General features: G+C 39.9%; 1 protein-coding gene across 1 annotated transcript; it reads left to right on the top strand.

Moving 5' to 3' along the window:
• Positions 1-68: 68 nt before the first annotated feature.
• On the top strand, positions 69-16,823 carry abhd16a (abhydrolase domain containing 16A, phospholipase). Its single transcript, XM_030749495.1, has 20 exons — positions 69-203; positions 3,978-4,034; positions 4,136-4,202; positions 7,364-7,450; positions 7,723-7,808; positions 7,914-7,987; positions 8,186-8,293; positions 8,823-8,937; positions 9,024-9,125; positions 9,235-9,298; positions 9,411-9,460; positions 9,755-9,878; positions 10,404-10,508; positions 10,595-10,658; positions 10,812-10,868; positions 13,155-13,217; positions 13,336-13,412; positions 15,285-15,383; positions 15,487-15,533; positions 16,178-16,823. Exons 1-20 carry the CDS (start codon positions 102-104, stop codon positions 16,259-16,261), a joined length of 1,632 nt encoding a protein of 543 aa, XP_030605355.1. The 5' UTR covers positions 69-101; the 3' UTR covers positions 16,262-16,823.
• Positions 16,824-16,827: the final 4 nt, after the last annotated feature.

Genomic DNA, 16,827 nt, shown 5'->3' with positions numbered 1-16,827 from the left:
CTGTAATAGTTGCCTTCATTGCTAAGCAAAAAAATTTTGAGAGCGCTTGGCGTTTGAGATTTTTGGTGGGTGCGGGCTTCCGTAGTCCTCGTACAGGAAGAATGGCCGTCTGGACGTGGCTTCGCTGTGTATTAGGGCCTCATCTTCAACGAATTCATCGTTCACCGGACCAGTCTCGACCTGACGGCAGGTCGGGAAGGAGGGTACGGATGTGTACAGTATTTTGTGTTTGTTTTAAAGTAGCCGAGTGCGAAATTCTTGCCTTCGCTCCCGTGTAGCTTCAGCTGCGGCCCGGAAGTGACAGGTGTTTGTTATTGAAACCCTGCTCTGCAATGACATTTTAGAATAGAAATGAATGAAAAGGCAAGGACACAGTGGCACTCTTTCCTTCGTCTGGCTGTGTTTCGGTTTCGCCGTCTGATTAGCAGTCAGTTTAAATTCAGTTTGTTTTTAAATGACATCAAATCGCTTCTGCTAACGCTAGCAAGGAGAAACGAAACAGAAAGCGAATAAAGTGAATAAAATATTCCACTTAAACAGGGCCAGTTAAAAAATGTAAAAAGTGTAAAAAATGAAATTGGGAAGATAGATTATATAACACCTTCTGCCTTCAAATGATGCTGCTATTGGCTAAGCTAATGTTAGCTAATGTTAGCTAACTTGTACGAAAATGTGAATAGATCGAATAAGATACCAAGGGAGATTACGCCACAGCAGCATTAAAATGAATTAAAAATAACAAAATAAATAAAAGAGAATACGACACTGAATATCGAATACATACACTTCTACACTTCATGGCACAGACTAAGCAAGGTGCTGGAAACTTTTCTCAGAGATTTTGGTTCATATCGATATGATAACATCACACAGGTGCTGCAGATTTATCTGCTGTGAATCTCCCGCTCCACCACATCCCAAACATTTATTTTATTTTATTTATTTAACCAGGAGAAACACATTGAGATTAAAATATCTTTTTCAAGCGTGTCCTGGGCATGACAAATGTAAACAGAAAACAGCCATACAAGTCAAAAGGATAAGTAAGTAAAAAGCATGTCATTAAAAATCAAAACATTCACAGCTCCTTGTGGTCATTTGCAGGTTATTTAAAAGTGCCTTAAACTCACGTATTGAGACCAGGTCCTTAAGTTTGAGGTCTTTTTGAATTTCATTCCATGTAGAAGGAGCGATGAATTGGAACGCTTTTTTGCCTGTCAGTCAGTCCTGACCTTAGGAACAGACAACAACAAACAATCCTGAGACCTCGGACTGTAAGGACCTGAACAAAGTGGGTCTGAAGGTAGGAGGGAAGCAGACCTAGTGCACAATTATATATAAGAACGCACCAATGTTTGAATCTGCGAATATGAAGGGAGGGCCATCCAACACACTCATATAGCAAACAATGATGAGTAAGGGCCTTAGAATTTGAGATAAATCTTAATGTACAGAACATCTCCATAGTCAAGCACAGAAAGAAATGTTGCAGCGACCAAATTTTTCTTTCCTCAACTGAAAGGCATGTTTGAATTCTAAAATAAAAACCCAGCTTTATTCTTTTGATTAATTGTTGAATATGAAGGGTAAAGAAAGAGATGTATCTATTAAGATCCCAAGATCCCAAGTGTACTCTGATACACATTCAGTTTGGGTACCATGAAATATGTTCTACTGGATTGAGATCTGGTGGCTGTGGAGGCCATTTGAATTTTGTCATGTTCAAGAAACCAGATTGGGATTATTTACTATGTGCCAGGGTTATATCAGGTTCTATCAGTAGATAGAAAACTGAGCAATAATTAATTATCTGAAGATGGGTACACTGTGGTCAGAAAGGGATGGACGTCATCCGCAACAATACTGGGGTAGGCTACGGTGTTTAAACGGGGCTTTGTTGCTACAGAGGGACCCAAAGTGTGCCAAGAAAATGTCCCCTACACCTTTACACCACCACCACCAGCCTGAATAATTAATAAAGGCCAGGATGCTTTCATGCTGTTTATGCAAACATCTGACCCAACCATCAAAATGCTGCAGCAGACATTAAGACTCATCAGACTAGGCTAGTTTTTCCAATCTTCTGTTGCATAGTTCTGGTGAGTCTGTGCAAATTATAGCCTCAGCCTTCTGTTCTTAGTTGACAGGAGTGGCACCTGGTTTGGTCCTCAGGGCTGTAGCTCATCTAGTTCGAGCTTCACCATATTGTGTGTTGAGGTGTTGGCTATAATAAGTTATTTGATTATTTTAGTTCCCATTTTTCAGACTATTCTTTGTAAACCATAGAGGTGGTTGTATGGGAAAATCCCATTAGATCAGCAGTTCCTGAAATACTCAGACCAACCCATCTGGCACCAGTAACCGTGCCACGTTCAAAGTCACTTAAATCATGTTTTGACGACCTGCTAAAGTTTGAACCTTAAGCAGTTTATCTTGACCATGTCTACATGTATACATGAACTGAATTACTGCATGTGATTGGCTGAGCAGATATTTGTGATAATGAGCGTACCTAATAAAGTGGCCATTTTAGTGTATATAGCAATAATAAAAATGAAGAGAAAAAGAGCAATAAGAACAGATGTGCAAAAATATCAGCGAGTAATATATCCTGTATATGTATGAATAAAAACAGTTTGTACAAATGTTGCAGTGCACGGATGCAACATCACACAAGTGAGCAGTTTTATGGAGCGAGATGAGAATTATTTTATGTTTTCTTTATGTCAGCAGAGTCGAATGAGCATTTTGGATTTGTGAATGGATACTGATACTGATGCCATTATCAATTATGCCTTTAGGTCAGACTGAATCAGTTGATTAGCTCTTTGATTACATATCAAATTTTTGTGTGTTGGAAAAAAAATCACAAATTTGAGTTGAATACAATCTATAAATGGAATAAATCAAGAGACTTGCAGATAAAGATGTGCAAAATCTCCACTGCTCTGAGTTTGATGTCATTTTTTTCCCCCAACTATCAGAAAAACATGTCGGCATTGATATGATTCCCTTGGGTTGGACAGTTTGAAACCAGCAGTCAGTTTCCATCAATTGGTGGATAATGAGCTTGTCTGTGTAGTGAATCATAGACTGGATGGGATGGATTGCCTGTTACGGAGAGAATCTGTTCATTTACCACCTTCATCTCATTGTCTTAAATGTATCCAGGTTGTCCCCAATGATTGTTTCAGCTTGGCGAATGAATTTAATGATCCTTTTGGCATTTCTTGCATCAGTGCTGCTCCCCCAGCAAACCACAGACTGTTTTAAGATCGCTAGTTGTATACATTGAATGATCTGCACTTCCTCAGAAAATGTTCATGACCTTCGGCATTCGTCCTTCACTTTCACGACGCTGGTGCCAAATCTTGAGCTGGCTCCATATGTCCGTATACTCCAGCATTTATACTGGACAGCACCAAAAACTGCTGGGCTCAAAGTCTGAACTCCAGTCAGATGCTATGAAAAGGGCTATAGCAAGAAATCCACAGTTTCAAAGATGCTGCCTGCAGTTTCTGTTTGCTGTGATACTCTTTCCATGAAAATTACCCCTAAAACAAGTATCTGATGTTTAATTGGATACTCAAGTTCTTGTAGTACTCAGCAAGTACTTATCTGTGATGCTAATAGACTTTGTTGCTGTTCTTGTTCCCCTGAATTCAACCACCATATCCTTGGTCTTGTTTACATGCAGTAGCAGTTGATTGATTCCTGCTGCAACACTCCACAGTGTTATCCACCAGCTCCCTCGACTCTGACTGTTGCCGATCCCTAAAACTCTCAACCACTATAAAATCATCAGAGAAGCTCTGCTGGCAGCATGATTCAGAGCTATAATAGAAATCTGATGTGTACAGACTGAACATAAATAGCTCAGAACTTCTCTCTGTATTAAAACCTTCATCTTATGTAATATAAGGGAAACTAATGATATGAACTCATGATATGAACAATATTTTCTTCTCTTTTGCCAGGGATGGAACTACCAACCTAGGAGTTTGGAAAGACACACTGACAGCATTCTTGGCTGGGTCGGTATCATATTATAAATGACTGTAAAGAAAGAAACTGGTGGATTTAATCAGAAGTGGATGAAATGAATGTATGATTTGTGTATGATTTCTCCCTCCAGGCTTCAGCACTATGGTCTCTGTCTTACTACAGCTCTCCTCTTCTTCTTTGCTACCTTTACAGGAAAGGTAGGTTGTACGAATTGTGATTCGTACCTAATTATTGGGAATGTCAATTTGTTGATTACCTGATTAACTGGAATCTAGTCAGCACCTGTTTTTTTTTTCTTTTTTATAAGTAATTAATGGAGGAATTGTCCAGTGGGAGGGTCATTGTTGTAAATCTGAATACATTTGGGGCATTTGAGGACACTGCCTTTGGGTGTGGGAAAGTGTAATAGGCATTTTTACTATTTTCTGATATTTAAAAGACCCGAGTCATTCTATAAATTGGAGTAAATAAATGCTAAATTAAGTGAAAATCAAAGTAATCGTTAGTTGTGCCAGACATGTTAATATTTCAAAGAGGGATGGAGTTGTTTTCTTTTTTTTAATGAGACACATTCACCAAGCTGATAATTCAGTGAATATATTATAATGAATTGATTATAATAATAATGATGATGATGATGTTATTATGCTGGCTTTGAAAAAAGTGAAGTAAATGTTTTTTTGTTTGATGCACAGTAAGTGGCTTTGAACATCAGTTTGATTATTTAATGCGGGAGATTTGTTTGTTTTATATTTTTTCTACATTATCTGTTTTGGGTTTTTTTTTTTATGGATTCATATGATAATTATGTCAGCCTCTTTGTCCACTTCTGCTTTTTTGTACAGTCTCAGCAGAAGATGGCAAATTAAAAAAGAAGTACTGGAGCCATTTTCTCATTCTTTATACTCCTAAAATATGAGTGTTATGTGTTTAGTTGATGTCTTTCTCAAAAGGTTTAGTACGACAACATATTGGGACCATTTTATATATAATCTGAAAATAAATGGTAATCAATCAAGTGTAAAGAAATTATAGATATTATAATTGAGTGGTAAACAAAACAAAAAACTGAGTAAAAATGTGATTACCTTCTGATTCTGATTACTCTCTGCAAAAATAGAGAAATAAATAAAATCTTTGGTTCTTTGGTTAAGGGCCCGTGTCGACATTGACTCAACCACAAGATCCAAAGCCAGCGTGTAACCTAATCATTAGAGATCATTAGAGAGGCACCAATTGCAATTTTTTTTTTGTTAATTCCAGCTTTCTTTCCAACTGTAACTGACAGCATATGCAAACAAAATCAATGTTATTCAATGCAGATTGTTTTCATAATAAAAGATATTATTCAACTTTACAGTTTCCCCCATACTACAGTAAGATATAGGATCTCCTGCTGAAACAACTGAAAATAAAGTGCTCTGCTTCTAGAAAGACATACATCAACAAAAAGTTATTTTAAGTTGATCCTTTATCTGATATAGTTGACCTTACCAAATAAAAGCAGGTGCAGCAGATTTACAGTACAAAATTATAGCTTCTAGAACACAGATTAGAAAAAGTTATTTCTGCATCTCCCTTATGAGGCTACGGGACAGTCAGATCTGAACATTTAATGTTTAAATGTATCGGACGTTTCTGGGCTTTAACGTGCAGCTGCCATGTTAGAAATAAACTACAGCACCAAGAGTGCAATGAGCAGTGAAATAAATATATAAACTGAAGTTAATATATGAACAGAATAGGCTCATCGATTCTGTTCATTATTTTTATGGACAGAATTTCTAGGCAATTTCTTCACAGCCAAGTGAGAAGCGGCAGGAATTAGAATTAGCACCTCCAAGTCCGAGGCTGTGGTTCCCAGCAGGAAAAGAGTGGAGAGCCCACTCTGGGTCAGGGATGAGATGCTGCCCCAAGTTGAGGACTTTAAGTGAGAGGAGAGGGGAGCAAGGGATTGGATGGATTAGTGCAGTGTCTGTAGTGATGCGAGCGCTGCACCGGTCTTCTGTGGTGAAGAGAGAGCTGAGCATGAAAGCAAGGCTATGGATTTACCGGTCGATCTACATCCCTACCCTCACCTGTGGTCACGAGCTCTGATTAGTGACTGGGTAGAATGAGATTGTGGATACAAGCCGTTGAAAGGAGTTTTTTTCTGAAAAGCAGCCTTATTGATAGGGTGAGGAGTTTGGTCATTTGGGAGGGACTCAGAGTAGAGCTGCTACTCCTCCACGTCGAAAGGAATTGGCTGAGGGGGTTCAGGCATCTGATTAGGATGCCTCCTGAACACCTACTGGGCAAGGTGTTCCAGGCATGCTCTACCAGGACGAGGGCCCAGGGTAGACTCAGGATACACTGAGTACACTATATATATATTCACATGAATGACCTCTAATGTCTCTGATTGGGGTAGGCAGTGCGCAGTTGGTCCATATTAGTGAGGAAGAAGAGTCAAATAAGACTCCCAAGTGTCTCCTTTTATGTGAGCGCACACCGAGAATGAAGGCTAGGGTTTTAGGTTTTATCAGGCCATCTAGTGCAAAGAAACCTGTCTGTGTTGAACTCACTTCACAGCACACTCCTTTGGATTTTGAACAGACATTGCTGTGAACTGACCCTGTTCAAAAGAAAACAGCACTGACTTGGAGAAGGTGATTGTGTTTGTGTAATTAATGTGTGCGTGTCGCATTCCCAGTTTACCATCTATGGTAGGATGACCCAACCTTGTAAAATGAAGCAGTGTGGTTCCGTGGTAATAAATAAATAAACAAATAACGTTTTAAAAATGATGTTAATCTCAGAATTAACAATGTGTTGTTTTTTTTTCTCATAAATTTGTGTCTTTGTTATCTCAGAGTGTTCAAGTTTTTACTTGTAAATTATTGAATTTTTGGATTCACTTCAATTTTCTTTTATATTTTTCCACAGAATATTACCTCCCTCCTTCAGCTCAGTATATATGTTTTTTGATTAATTTTACCTACAATGGCTCAAATCATCGTGATAGTTTCCACTTAGACATGCGTGGACTAATTTCTGCTTCCACTGAGAGGGGAAAAACTACCATTAGGAGATTAGGAGATGTACTTAGAAACTGCTGCTTGCATACATGTGGGAATAATATAAACTTAATCAACTGAATCAGCTAGTAAGACTGTGCATCAAGAAATTAATTGCTTGAGGTTGTGTGTTACTCCTCAGTGTAAAGTGCTTATGATATTGATTTATGCACATGGTTGAAGGGTAGTTGTCAGATTGTGAATCTTTTTATCAGTGCTTGTTAATGAGCCTTGAGTCTGGCAGAGAGATGAGGAGGTATACTATGGTGACATTTCATCACTGTTACGTTGTCCGTTTTTAGGCTACATCTGCAGCAGTAAGCTGGTTCCTGTGAGTCAGTATGTGGGAACTGTTCTGGTGTGTCTTCTTGGAGTGGCCTGTCTTAGAGGTGAGGCTGCTGATTTGAACTCACTGGGAGACAATGAGTAATTCAGTTCATTCATCTTTAGAGATCAAAACCAGTGCTGTGTGTACTGCATGCCAATAAGATTTTATTACCATTGAGACCGCTGAACAAGGTCTACACCCACAAGGCATACTAAACGTATCCTTGAGGCTTTGCAGTAAAATGGGTTTTGTGTCTCACATGGACTTCACTATAACTCCATCTGTCTTTGCTTTCTTCCCGCCTCCCTTCCCTCTCCCCATTTATCACCCAAGGGTGGGGGAGATTTAGGAATGCTGAGTATGTTCAGTTTATCACAGTTCTTGAGGAAACAAAGAAGAATCACACGCCAGCAAATAAGGTGAGATCATAGCAACTGAACTCAGTTGAGCAATAGTTCTATTTTGAGAATTAAAAGGACAAGTGATTAATCTATTGAAATTGACTCACATTTTCTTCTTTATAGAAAAAATTGAGGTGCTATGACTTCGGCTTTTCACACTGGCCTTTGGATTTCAGCTGGACAGAAGTCAGCAGCCCGTAAGTTTGTGCTAATAACGTCACTCCAATCTGAAGTGACCGTGGGTTTGCTGCGTTTCTGTTCCCATCAGTGTCAGTTTATTTTAAATACATGTATTCAAAGTTCTGGGAAGTGCGTTGGATAAATACATCCACTGAATGTCAAATTCTTTGAGGCTCCCTTGGTTCAATGTAAGCCTTGGACTCCTTGTCTGACAGAAAGCTCTCCAAGGCTGGCGTTTCTCTGCTGAGGCCAGAGCCCAGATTAAGAGGAGCAGCAGACAGCGTCCTCCACTCTGTGCGCACTTTACCATGCCATGTCATCAGGTAAATGCAGAGTCCGTGTTACATCTCTTTTCCACCTACATGGTGTCAGTGGTGGTGCTGGTGCAGATTTGCCCGTTGTGATCCATTTCGGCATGTTTAGGAATGGATTATTACATACCCTTATAAGCAGCTGGAAACATTTCCATGGGAAGAAAATCATCTGTGTTCAGCATTTGCTAGACATTGGTGAATTTTGTGTGGTAGATTCTCCCATAAACAATCATATAAATTGTTCCAACTTGTGGTGCTGCGATGGTGCCAACTTTTTTGGTTCCAGCACCATAATTTTTTTTTTTTTTGGGGGGGTGGGGTAGAAATGCCTGGAGCCAGTTTTAGACTGGGCACCAGCACTACATCCATGGAAAAGGGGTATAAGTGATCAGTGATTTGTTAATTGTACCACACCATTGGGGCACAAACTCAGTACTAGACATCTTATTCCACCCCATTAGTCTCCTTTTTCTTGGAAAATATTTTTTTGGCCTGTTAGCTGTTATGGCACGGTGTCATTATCTGTCTTTGTCTCCAGTTTTGTCATTGCCCACACATTTGGGAGGAGGATGCTTTACCCTGGTTCTGTGGGTTTACTGCAGAAAGCCATGAAACCCATGCTGCAACAAGGCCAGGCTAAGCTAATAGAAGAGGTGGGAAAGAAGCCTATTTGGTACCTTATGTAAAGTATAATAAATAAACGCACATACTCAATTATTTTTGTCCCACTTTGTCACAGTTTGACGGCCAAAGAAACAAGCTGGTGGCCTGCGACGGTAATGAGATTGACACAATGTTTGTGGATCGAAGGAGAGATGGGGGACAGAATGGCCAGACTCTGGTAAATGTCTGCAGTGATTTGTTGTTTTATGCCTTGGGCTCGTTCCAGGGTCTGACAAAACTGCTGTCACGTCGGTCACGTTACACTTGGTTCTTTAATTCTGCCACAGGTCATCTGCTGTGAGGGGAACGCAGGCTTTTACGAGGTGGGCTGCATGAACACTCCACTGGAGGGTAAGGAATGCTTTACTTCCCCAGAGCTGAGATATTTTATAGTGACATTTAAATTTTGTGCAGTGTGAAATTGTGCCGTTATAGTTCAGTATTGTGTTGATGTACACTGTAGGTGGATACTCTGTACTGGGCTGGAATCACCCTGGCTTTGGAGGCAGTACGGTAAGCAGTGTTGGCAGATTTTAGTATTGCAGTTAAAGCTGAACAAGAATATGTCTACAGTCTATGTACTGCATATAAACTACAAGTGGAAAACAACAGTATGTGGAAATTCTGGTTTAAGTCAGGGAGGATTGTTCAAGAGGGCACCTACGCTGCCATTAAAGATAAAATCATTTGGAAGGTTGCTTAAAGTTTCATTGTTTATATTTGGGTTGACTGTTAACTGTTAATTGAGTCATGCATGAATAATGTTTGGGGTTTTTTTGTTTTGTTTTGTTTTTTTTAACTTTTCAGGGAGTTCCATTTCCCCAAAATGAGGCCAACGCCATGGATGTGGTGATCCAGTTTGCAGTACACAAACTGGGCTTCCAGCTCAGCGACATTGTTATATATGCTTGGTCCATAGGAGGATTCACAGGTTCACAAAGACAGCAACAACACATGCTAATTAGATTTTTTTTTTTTTAAAGGATGCTCCTTCTCAGTTTATGGTGTTAAAACAAAATAATTTTAATTCCAACTTGAATACCCAAAGGTAAAAATGTAGCACCCACACAAAGCTTCAGGATACTGTAGACTAATCTTAATTTCATCAGTTCGTTCTGACCATGTCAACAAACATGCTAATGTTTCAGCCTTGTGGCCTTCATCAGAGCATGGCTGGAATAAATTGGTAAAATTAAGATTAGGCAACTTTACCCTGAGGCTGTGTGTGTGTGTGTGTGTGTGTGTGTGTGTGTGTGTGTGTGTGTGTGTGTGTGTGTGTGTGTGTGTGTGTGTGTGTGCGCGCGCGTGCGGCACCATTTTTAGCTTTTTGCATTCATCTTAACAAGAATACATGATCAGTACTTACATGTTAAGTGTGAATTAGTTCTTCCTTGGGATTCTGCTTAACCCTTGTCTGCATTTTTTGTCCCTCTGACTTTTATTTCCCCTCTTTTAGCCAGCTGGGCAGTGATGTCATACCCAGAGCTCCAATCAATAGTGTTGGATGCCTCCTTTGATGACCTCCTACCTCTGGCCCTCAAGGTCATGCCCAACAGCTGGAGTGAGTCCTAGATGTTAAAGCCCTCAAACTCTATGTAACAAGTTTCTGTAGTAGTCAGTATTTTGAATACATTTGTTCTCTTCCAGGGCCATTGGTACAGCACACAGTTAGGCAATACATGAACCTCAACAATGCTGAGCAGCTTCTCAAGTGAGTGGGACAGTCTGATTATAGTGACACTAATCGTGAAAAGTCAAGCTCTGAATCACTGAATGTTATGTAATACAGCTGAAATGGTTTTTTTCGGTGGATTGCTCATAGTGAAGTGGCCGATGATTAACACAAGCGCGCCTCTTTATCCAGATACCAGGGACCGGTCCTGCTGATCAGAAGAACTAGAGATGAGATCATCACCACAACGTAAGTCCACATGTTATGAAATCCATAAAGTCCTTCAAGTATCTCTGCATGGTTTGCTTTGTGCTGGCCCAACCCACTAAGGATTGTAAAGGGGTGTCTGAACATGGTACAGTGAGACCATAGAAAGTCAGTGGCCGCTGGTAATGTGAAGTAGGCGAGTCCCAAGTTAGACCTTTCTCAGCAGTGAGGCGAGCAGTTGAAGCTACCAGTGAGAGTGAAGGGTGCTGCTGGTTGACATAAGATAGTGTGGTAAATACATTAGAGGGTTACCTAGGCAACAAGAGCCTGGAATAATCGGTATAAACCAACGATGCATAACAAGCAAAACATTTCCTGTGCATATTTCCCTAAGAAGGGAATGTTTCAGGTGAAACTGTATTTAGAAAGAGAAAGAAAGAGAAAGCTAAACAACATCTCAAAATTAAAAATGCTCCAAGGTGACAAAGGCATATCTGGTTGCCCAAAATATATCGACTTACCCACAACCTGAGGGGAAAACGGATGACCTGGACACACAGACACCCACATACGTGCCTATAATATATAATAACGTTCAGTTGAAATTAATACACAATCTTGTGAAAAACTAACTACAGCCTTACTGCTTCCATAGGAATTAAGCGGGTAAGTATCCACCTCTATAAAAGTAGAAGGTTTGGCAGTTTGCACATCTGGAGCATTCAGGTGTGTATTAACACAATGCTGAAGTATAAATGCATAAATGAATGTCCGCAAACCTCAATGAACTGAAGCAACACTGTAAAGTGGGCCTCCACAGCGATGTGAGAGACTGATAAAGTCATAGAGAAAACAACTGCTTCAAGTTAATGTTGCTAAAAGACGTTCTACAAGCTCTTGAATCGTAGGGTGTACGTAGTTTTTCACAAGACTGCAAAGTCTTTGGTGAAATCTTTTTCACATGACTCTATTAATCTTTGTGTTATTTTTTTTCCTATTATTATGATACTTTACTAAATTGTATTCTGATGCTTTTGCAGTATTGTTTTTAGACACTGTCATACCAATAAAGTAACTTTGGATTTTAGAGAGCGGGGGAGAAAGAAACAAAGAAAAAGCTCAGGCTGCTCTAAACACTCAGTTTCAGGGTTTTCTACTCTTAGATCTGTATGTTAACGGTGACAGTGGATATCCTTAATGTGGCTATCTCAGGCACACAGCTCTGGCTGTGAGCACAAGATCCCCACCCAACCCTGCTATTCAAGCCTTGTGTTTGGGAGGAGCAGTTATTCAGAAGAAAGTTGGTTAAGGATGGATTAGATTATAAGATTATTAGCCCCTGCAGGCAGGGTAAGCATGCGAGTCAAGGTGAGCTTTTGACTTTTGACTAAACTGCAGAAAATATTCAGCGCAGTGATGCGATTTGATTTGAAGCCCTTGCACAGTTCAGTTTGCCTTGTCGCCACTACACCTGTGGTTCCTGCAGCATTGAAAACCGATTAAAAATCAGTATTTGTCATTGTATCTGTTATTGAGGATAACCATCAGAGCACAGTGGTCGGATTTTTCATAAGCAGCTGTGTTTTTAATACAAACTATTTCCCTTAAAAACTGAAGTTTTCAGTCAAGGTTATGAGTCTGAGTGGATTTACTTGTACATTTAGTTTTTATTGTTCAAAAATGTTTTTTGATTTGAAACATGGCCTAGATTTAAGATTTTAAAAAGTGACAGACATCACAGTTTGATTAAACATGTTGACTCGTACTTCTGTGGACAAATTTGATATAAAGTTTAAAGCGAAAGACAATTTTTTGATTTTAGTTAGCTTTTCCAAGAAATCCAGTATTTTTAGTTATACTACAGTCACACTAGAGGAAACAGTGATTGGAGACAACGGCACCACCAAAATTACTGTGACTGTATGCAGTGATCTTGCCATCTAAATATGCAGAAATTCAAATTAGACATAAATCCATTTTAATCCTCATCGATTTGAAACAGAAATTCTTCCACAAATTCTTTCAGTGACATAGTTGCTGCAGGATGGCGATTTATCTGCAAAATAACTCGCATTTGTTGGTGCAGGCTGACTCAGATTGATTGCAACATGATGGCAATCTGATCATTTATGAATTAGACAGGAGTTATTTGCAAACCTGTTTTTACTCTAGTGTGACTGAGCCATTAGTTTATTTTTTCTAAAGTTTTTATTTTAGTTTTCTCACCTAGTTCAAGTGTTCATTTAGTTGACTATAATGACCTTGTCAGTCAGTTTTGGTTATATATAATAGCACCACATTAACTTTAAGCTGTATTTTGTGTTTCAGGGGTCCAGAGGACATCATGTCTAACAGAGGCAATGACCTGCTGCTCAAGCTGCTGCAATTCAGGTTGGATTCCTCACTCTCAAACTCAGTCTAGCCTCCATGTTCTCATTGTTCTCACTGCTCAGTGAATTTGGAGTTGAGCAACACACTTTTTAACTGGTGGTATCATTTTCCTGGACAGGTATCCCAAAATAATGACAGACGAAGGGACCAGAGTAGTCAGACAATGGCTCGGAGCCTCCAGTCCATTAGAAGAAGGTATGTGGCTCGACACAGGGTGTTATAAAGTCCACTGACTCCTCCCTTTAAAATTCAAACACCATAATTTAGATTTCCTCTTCATGGTGGTCTGCTTGGACAGATCTTGTGCTGGTTTTTGATCACTCTCTGGAAGTCCTGACCCCTTGGAATTGTGTATCCACATTGCATACTGAATCTCTACCACTGTGTCAGTGCAGTGACCCTTAAAACTTATATTGTGGTGAGTGAAGATTGTGTTGCTAGGGCTGAAAATCTTCTTGGACAATTTGTCTCTGTACACCATCGCAGTAAATTTTAAATAAAGATGTGATTAAAGTGCAGATCTTCAGTTTTAGTTCACGGGGGTTTACAAAATATTCCATAAACTGTTTAGGAATTAAGTCATTTTTAATACATAGTTCCCTGTTTTCAGAGGCTCAGAGGTAACTGACGTACAGTTTCATGGCCGGGTGAAGCCTGTTTCCATGTTAAACAGATAAAAGATCTGGAGTTGATTCCAAGAGTAGACGTTATGTTTGGTAGCTTTTCACTAGAACTCGCAATATAAGGTCCAAAGAGATGTTTATGAAAGTGATGGAGACCATCATTAGGCTGAAAAATCCAAACAAACCTTTCAGAGACATAACAAACTTTAAGAGTGGCCAAAGAAATCATCTCATCCATTCTTCAAAAGAAGGAATGCACTGGCCAGCTCAGCGGCACAGAAAAGCCTGAAAAGACCACCAGAAGACAACTGAAGTGCATGATCATAGAATATTTCTCCTTGGTTAAGAAAACTTTTTCCTCCACATTGTTCTAGCCAAGTCCAGAACAGTGGAGGAGGCATGCAGATTATTGTCAATGTCTGCAATCAAGAGACACCTTTACAGCAAGGTGCAAACCACTGGCTATACTCAAGAACAAGAAGGCCAGATTAGAGTTTGCTAGAGATTACCTAAAAAAGCCTGCACAGCTCTGAAGAAAAGAAAAAAATCTTTGGACAGATTAAACAAAGATGAACTTGTATTGGAATGATGGGAAGAGAAAAGTATGGAGGAGGAGAGGAAACAGTTCATGATCCAAAGCATTCCACATGGTCAAACATGGTGGATGCAGTGTTATGACAGCAGAAACAGGTCACTCTAGTTTATTGATGATGTGACTGCTGATAGCAGCAGGATGAATTGTGAAGTGTACGGGGCTATACTCTGCTCAGATTCAGCCAAATGCTATAAAACTGATCAGACAGCGCTTCACGGTGCAAATTGATAATAAACCAAAGCGTACTGCAGAAGCAACCCAAGAGTTTCTAAAACCAAAGAAGTGGGATGACAGCATTCACATCTCAACCCAAATAGAGCAAATAGAGCCTTTTCAGTTTTTTTTAAATACAGCTGAATGCAGAAAGAGCCACAAACAAGCAGTAACTGAATGCGGCTGCAGTAAAAACCTGGCAGAGCATCTCAGAGGAAACACAGCATTTGGTGATGTCTGTGGGTTCAAAACTTCAGGCACTGACATCAAAGGATGTACGGTACTCAATGCCATGCAAGTATTAAAAATGGTCCTTATATTTAAAAATATCATAGTTTGTCCATTTACCTTTTAGCCTCTAAAAGTGGGGGACTGTTTTAAAATGGCTGTAATTCCCAAACCGTTAAAACAGTATTTTTGTTAAAGCCCTTGATTTAAAGCTGAAAGTCTGCACTTCAGGCACATATTGACTGTTTTAAAATTCACTGTACAGAGGCCAAGCTACAAAATTTGTGTCATTGTCCAATAACATGTGGACCCAACTGCAAATAAACTGTAAATTTTGGCTATATTTAGGACACCAATGCGCTTGTAAATTCATATTAACTGTGTATAATGCCTGCTCTGTGTCTGCAGCGTCTGTGTACAGTGGCTATGAAGTGGATGACGACTGGTGTGTGTCCGTGCTGCAGTCCTATCAGGCAGACAGAGATGTTTTGTTTCCATGGAGTGTTGGTAAGCCCTGGGCTGCTTTCACATTTACTAGGCAAATAAAGTCCCCCTAAACAAAAAGAGTGTTTTTAAAATGGTCTGATGGATGCACTGTTAATGTTACCAGGTGAAGATATGACTCTAGAGGGAAGGCGGCAGCTGGCTCTATTCTTGGTAAGGAAGTCATCTGCTGTTATCAGTGCACTAAATCTGAGAGTACAGTTATTCCCCTGTGTGGTTTAAAGGGCAGCCACTTGTTGTCTTTATCTGATCTCTCCAAGTTGGATTTTAATACATCCCGTTTCTCCTCTTTACGCTCAGTGTCTCATTTCCTTTTCTCCAATAAGCCCCATCGTCTCGTTTTAGGTCGGCTTACCTACCCCCCCCCCCCCCCCCCCCCCCCTTTCTATTGAATCCCCATTAAAGAGAAAAAAAAAAAACATCACAGCTATTCAGACATCATTACCACTAAGGAACACTTTCCTGGTCGCCATAGTAACCAGCTCACCTGTGCTCTCAGGTTGACTGGTGTAATATATTTCACCGCGCTCAGCTTATTGAAGTCATTTAACATCAAACAAGAGGAGTGCCATCAATTACAGCTAATGCTATGCTTTTCCTCCCCTGGTAATGCCTTCTAAATTAGGCTTTATTCACCTCCTGTGTAAACCCTTAAGAGATGGGAGAGATTTGTAAGGCACTGAGCCAGATAGACCAAACCTAATATAATCAAGTTCTGCACTTTTTGTTCATTGCCCTCCCACACCTCTCATTCCACATTCCTCCTCCATCCCTGCTGTCTTTTTTTCTCTCTCAAGGCACGGAAGTACATGCGAAACTTCGAAGCAACACACTGCACTCCTCTCCCCGCCACCGAGTTCCATCCGCCCTGGAGACTGTAATAAAACAAAAAACACACTGACGGACGGACGGACGGATGCGGGCAATCGAACAGCAGAGGATTCAGATGGCTGGTGGTCAGAACTTGTTCCTGGCATAGCATGAATGTACTGCTGTGATTTTGTTCTAGGATTTTCTAAGACAAGTTGTCACGTATAGTTTTGCCGTGGTGGCATCTAGAAATATTTGATCTACCATTTACACCCCACCCCCCAGCCAGCCAAAACCTTGTAAATTATAACACATTTTCTTTTAATTTGTATTGAGTTCTACTTTTTAGTGTTTCTCTGTTAATACAAAAAAAAAAGGATGCATTTAAGTAAATGCGCAAGCCATTACTCACTCCTTCCATTCTCCCCTCTTTGGCTGTGTTTGTAAAGCAGCTGTAGGCAGAAATGTTATCAGTGGATTAAAAAAAAAATATATTCTTAATGTTGCCAGGCCAGAAGAATTTGTCTTTAAAATGCAGCCAAAGCTTTTCAAGTTCATTTCCTTCCTGTGGGCACCGTCTTTCTGAACAAAGCTGTACCTAAAATGATGCTCTTAAATGTTCTATTAAATATGCTGA

The sequence above is a fragment of the Archocentrus centrarchus genome, chromosome 16, assembly GCF_007364275.1.
Source record: "Archocentrus centrarchus isolate MPI-CPG fArcCen1 chromosome 16, fArcCen1, whole genome shotgun sequence".
In the NCBI taxonomy this organism is placed as follows: domain Eukaryota; kingdom Metazoa; phylum Chordata; class Actinopteri; order Cichliformes; family Cichlidae; genus Archocentrus; species Archocentrus centrarchus.
Note: the sequence above shows the minus strand (reverse complement) of the source record. Positions and strands in the feature narration are given on the sequence as shown.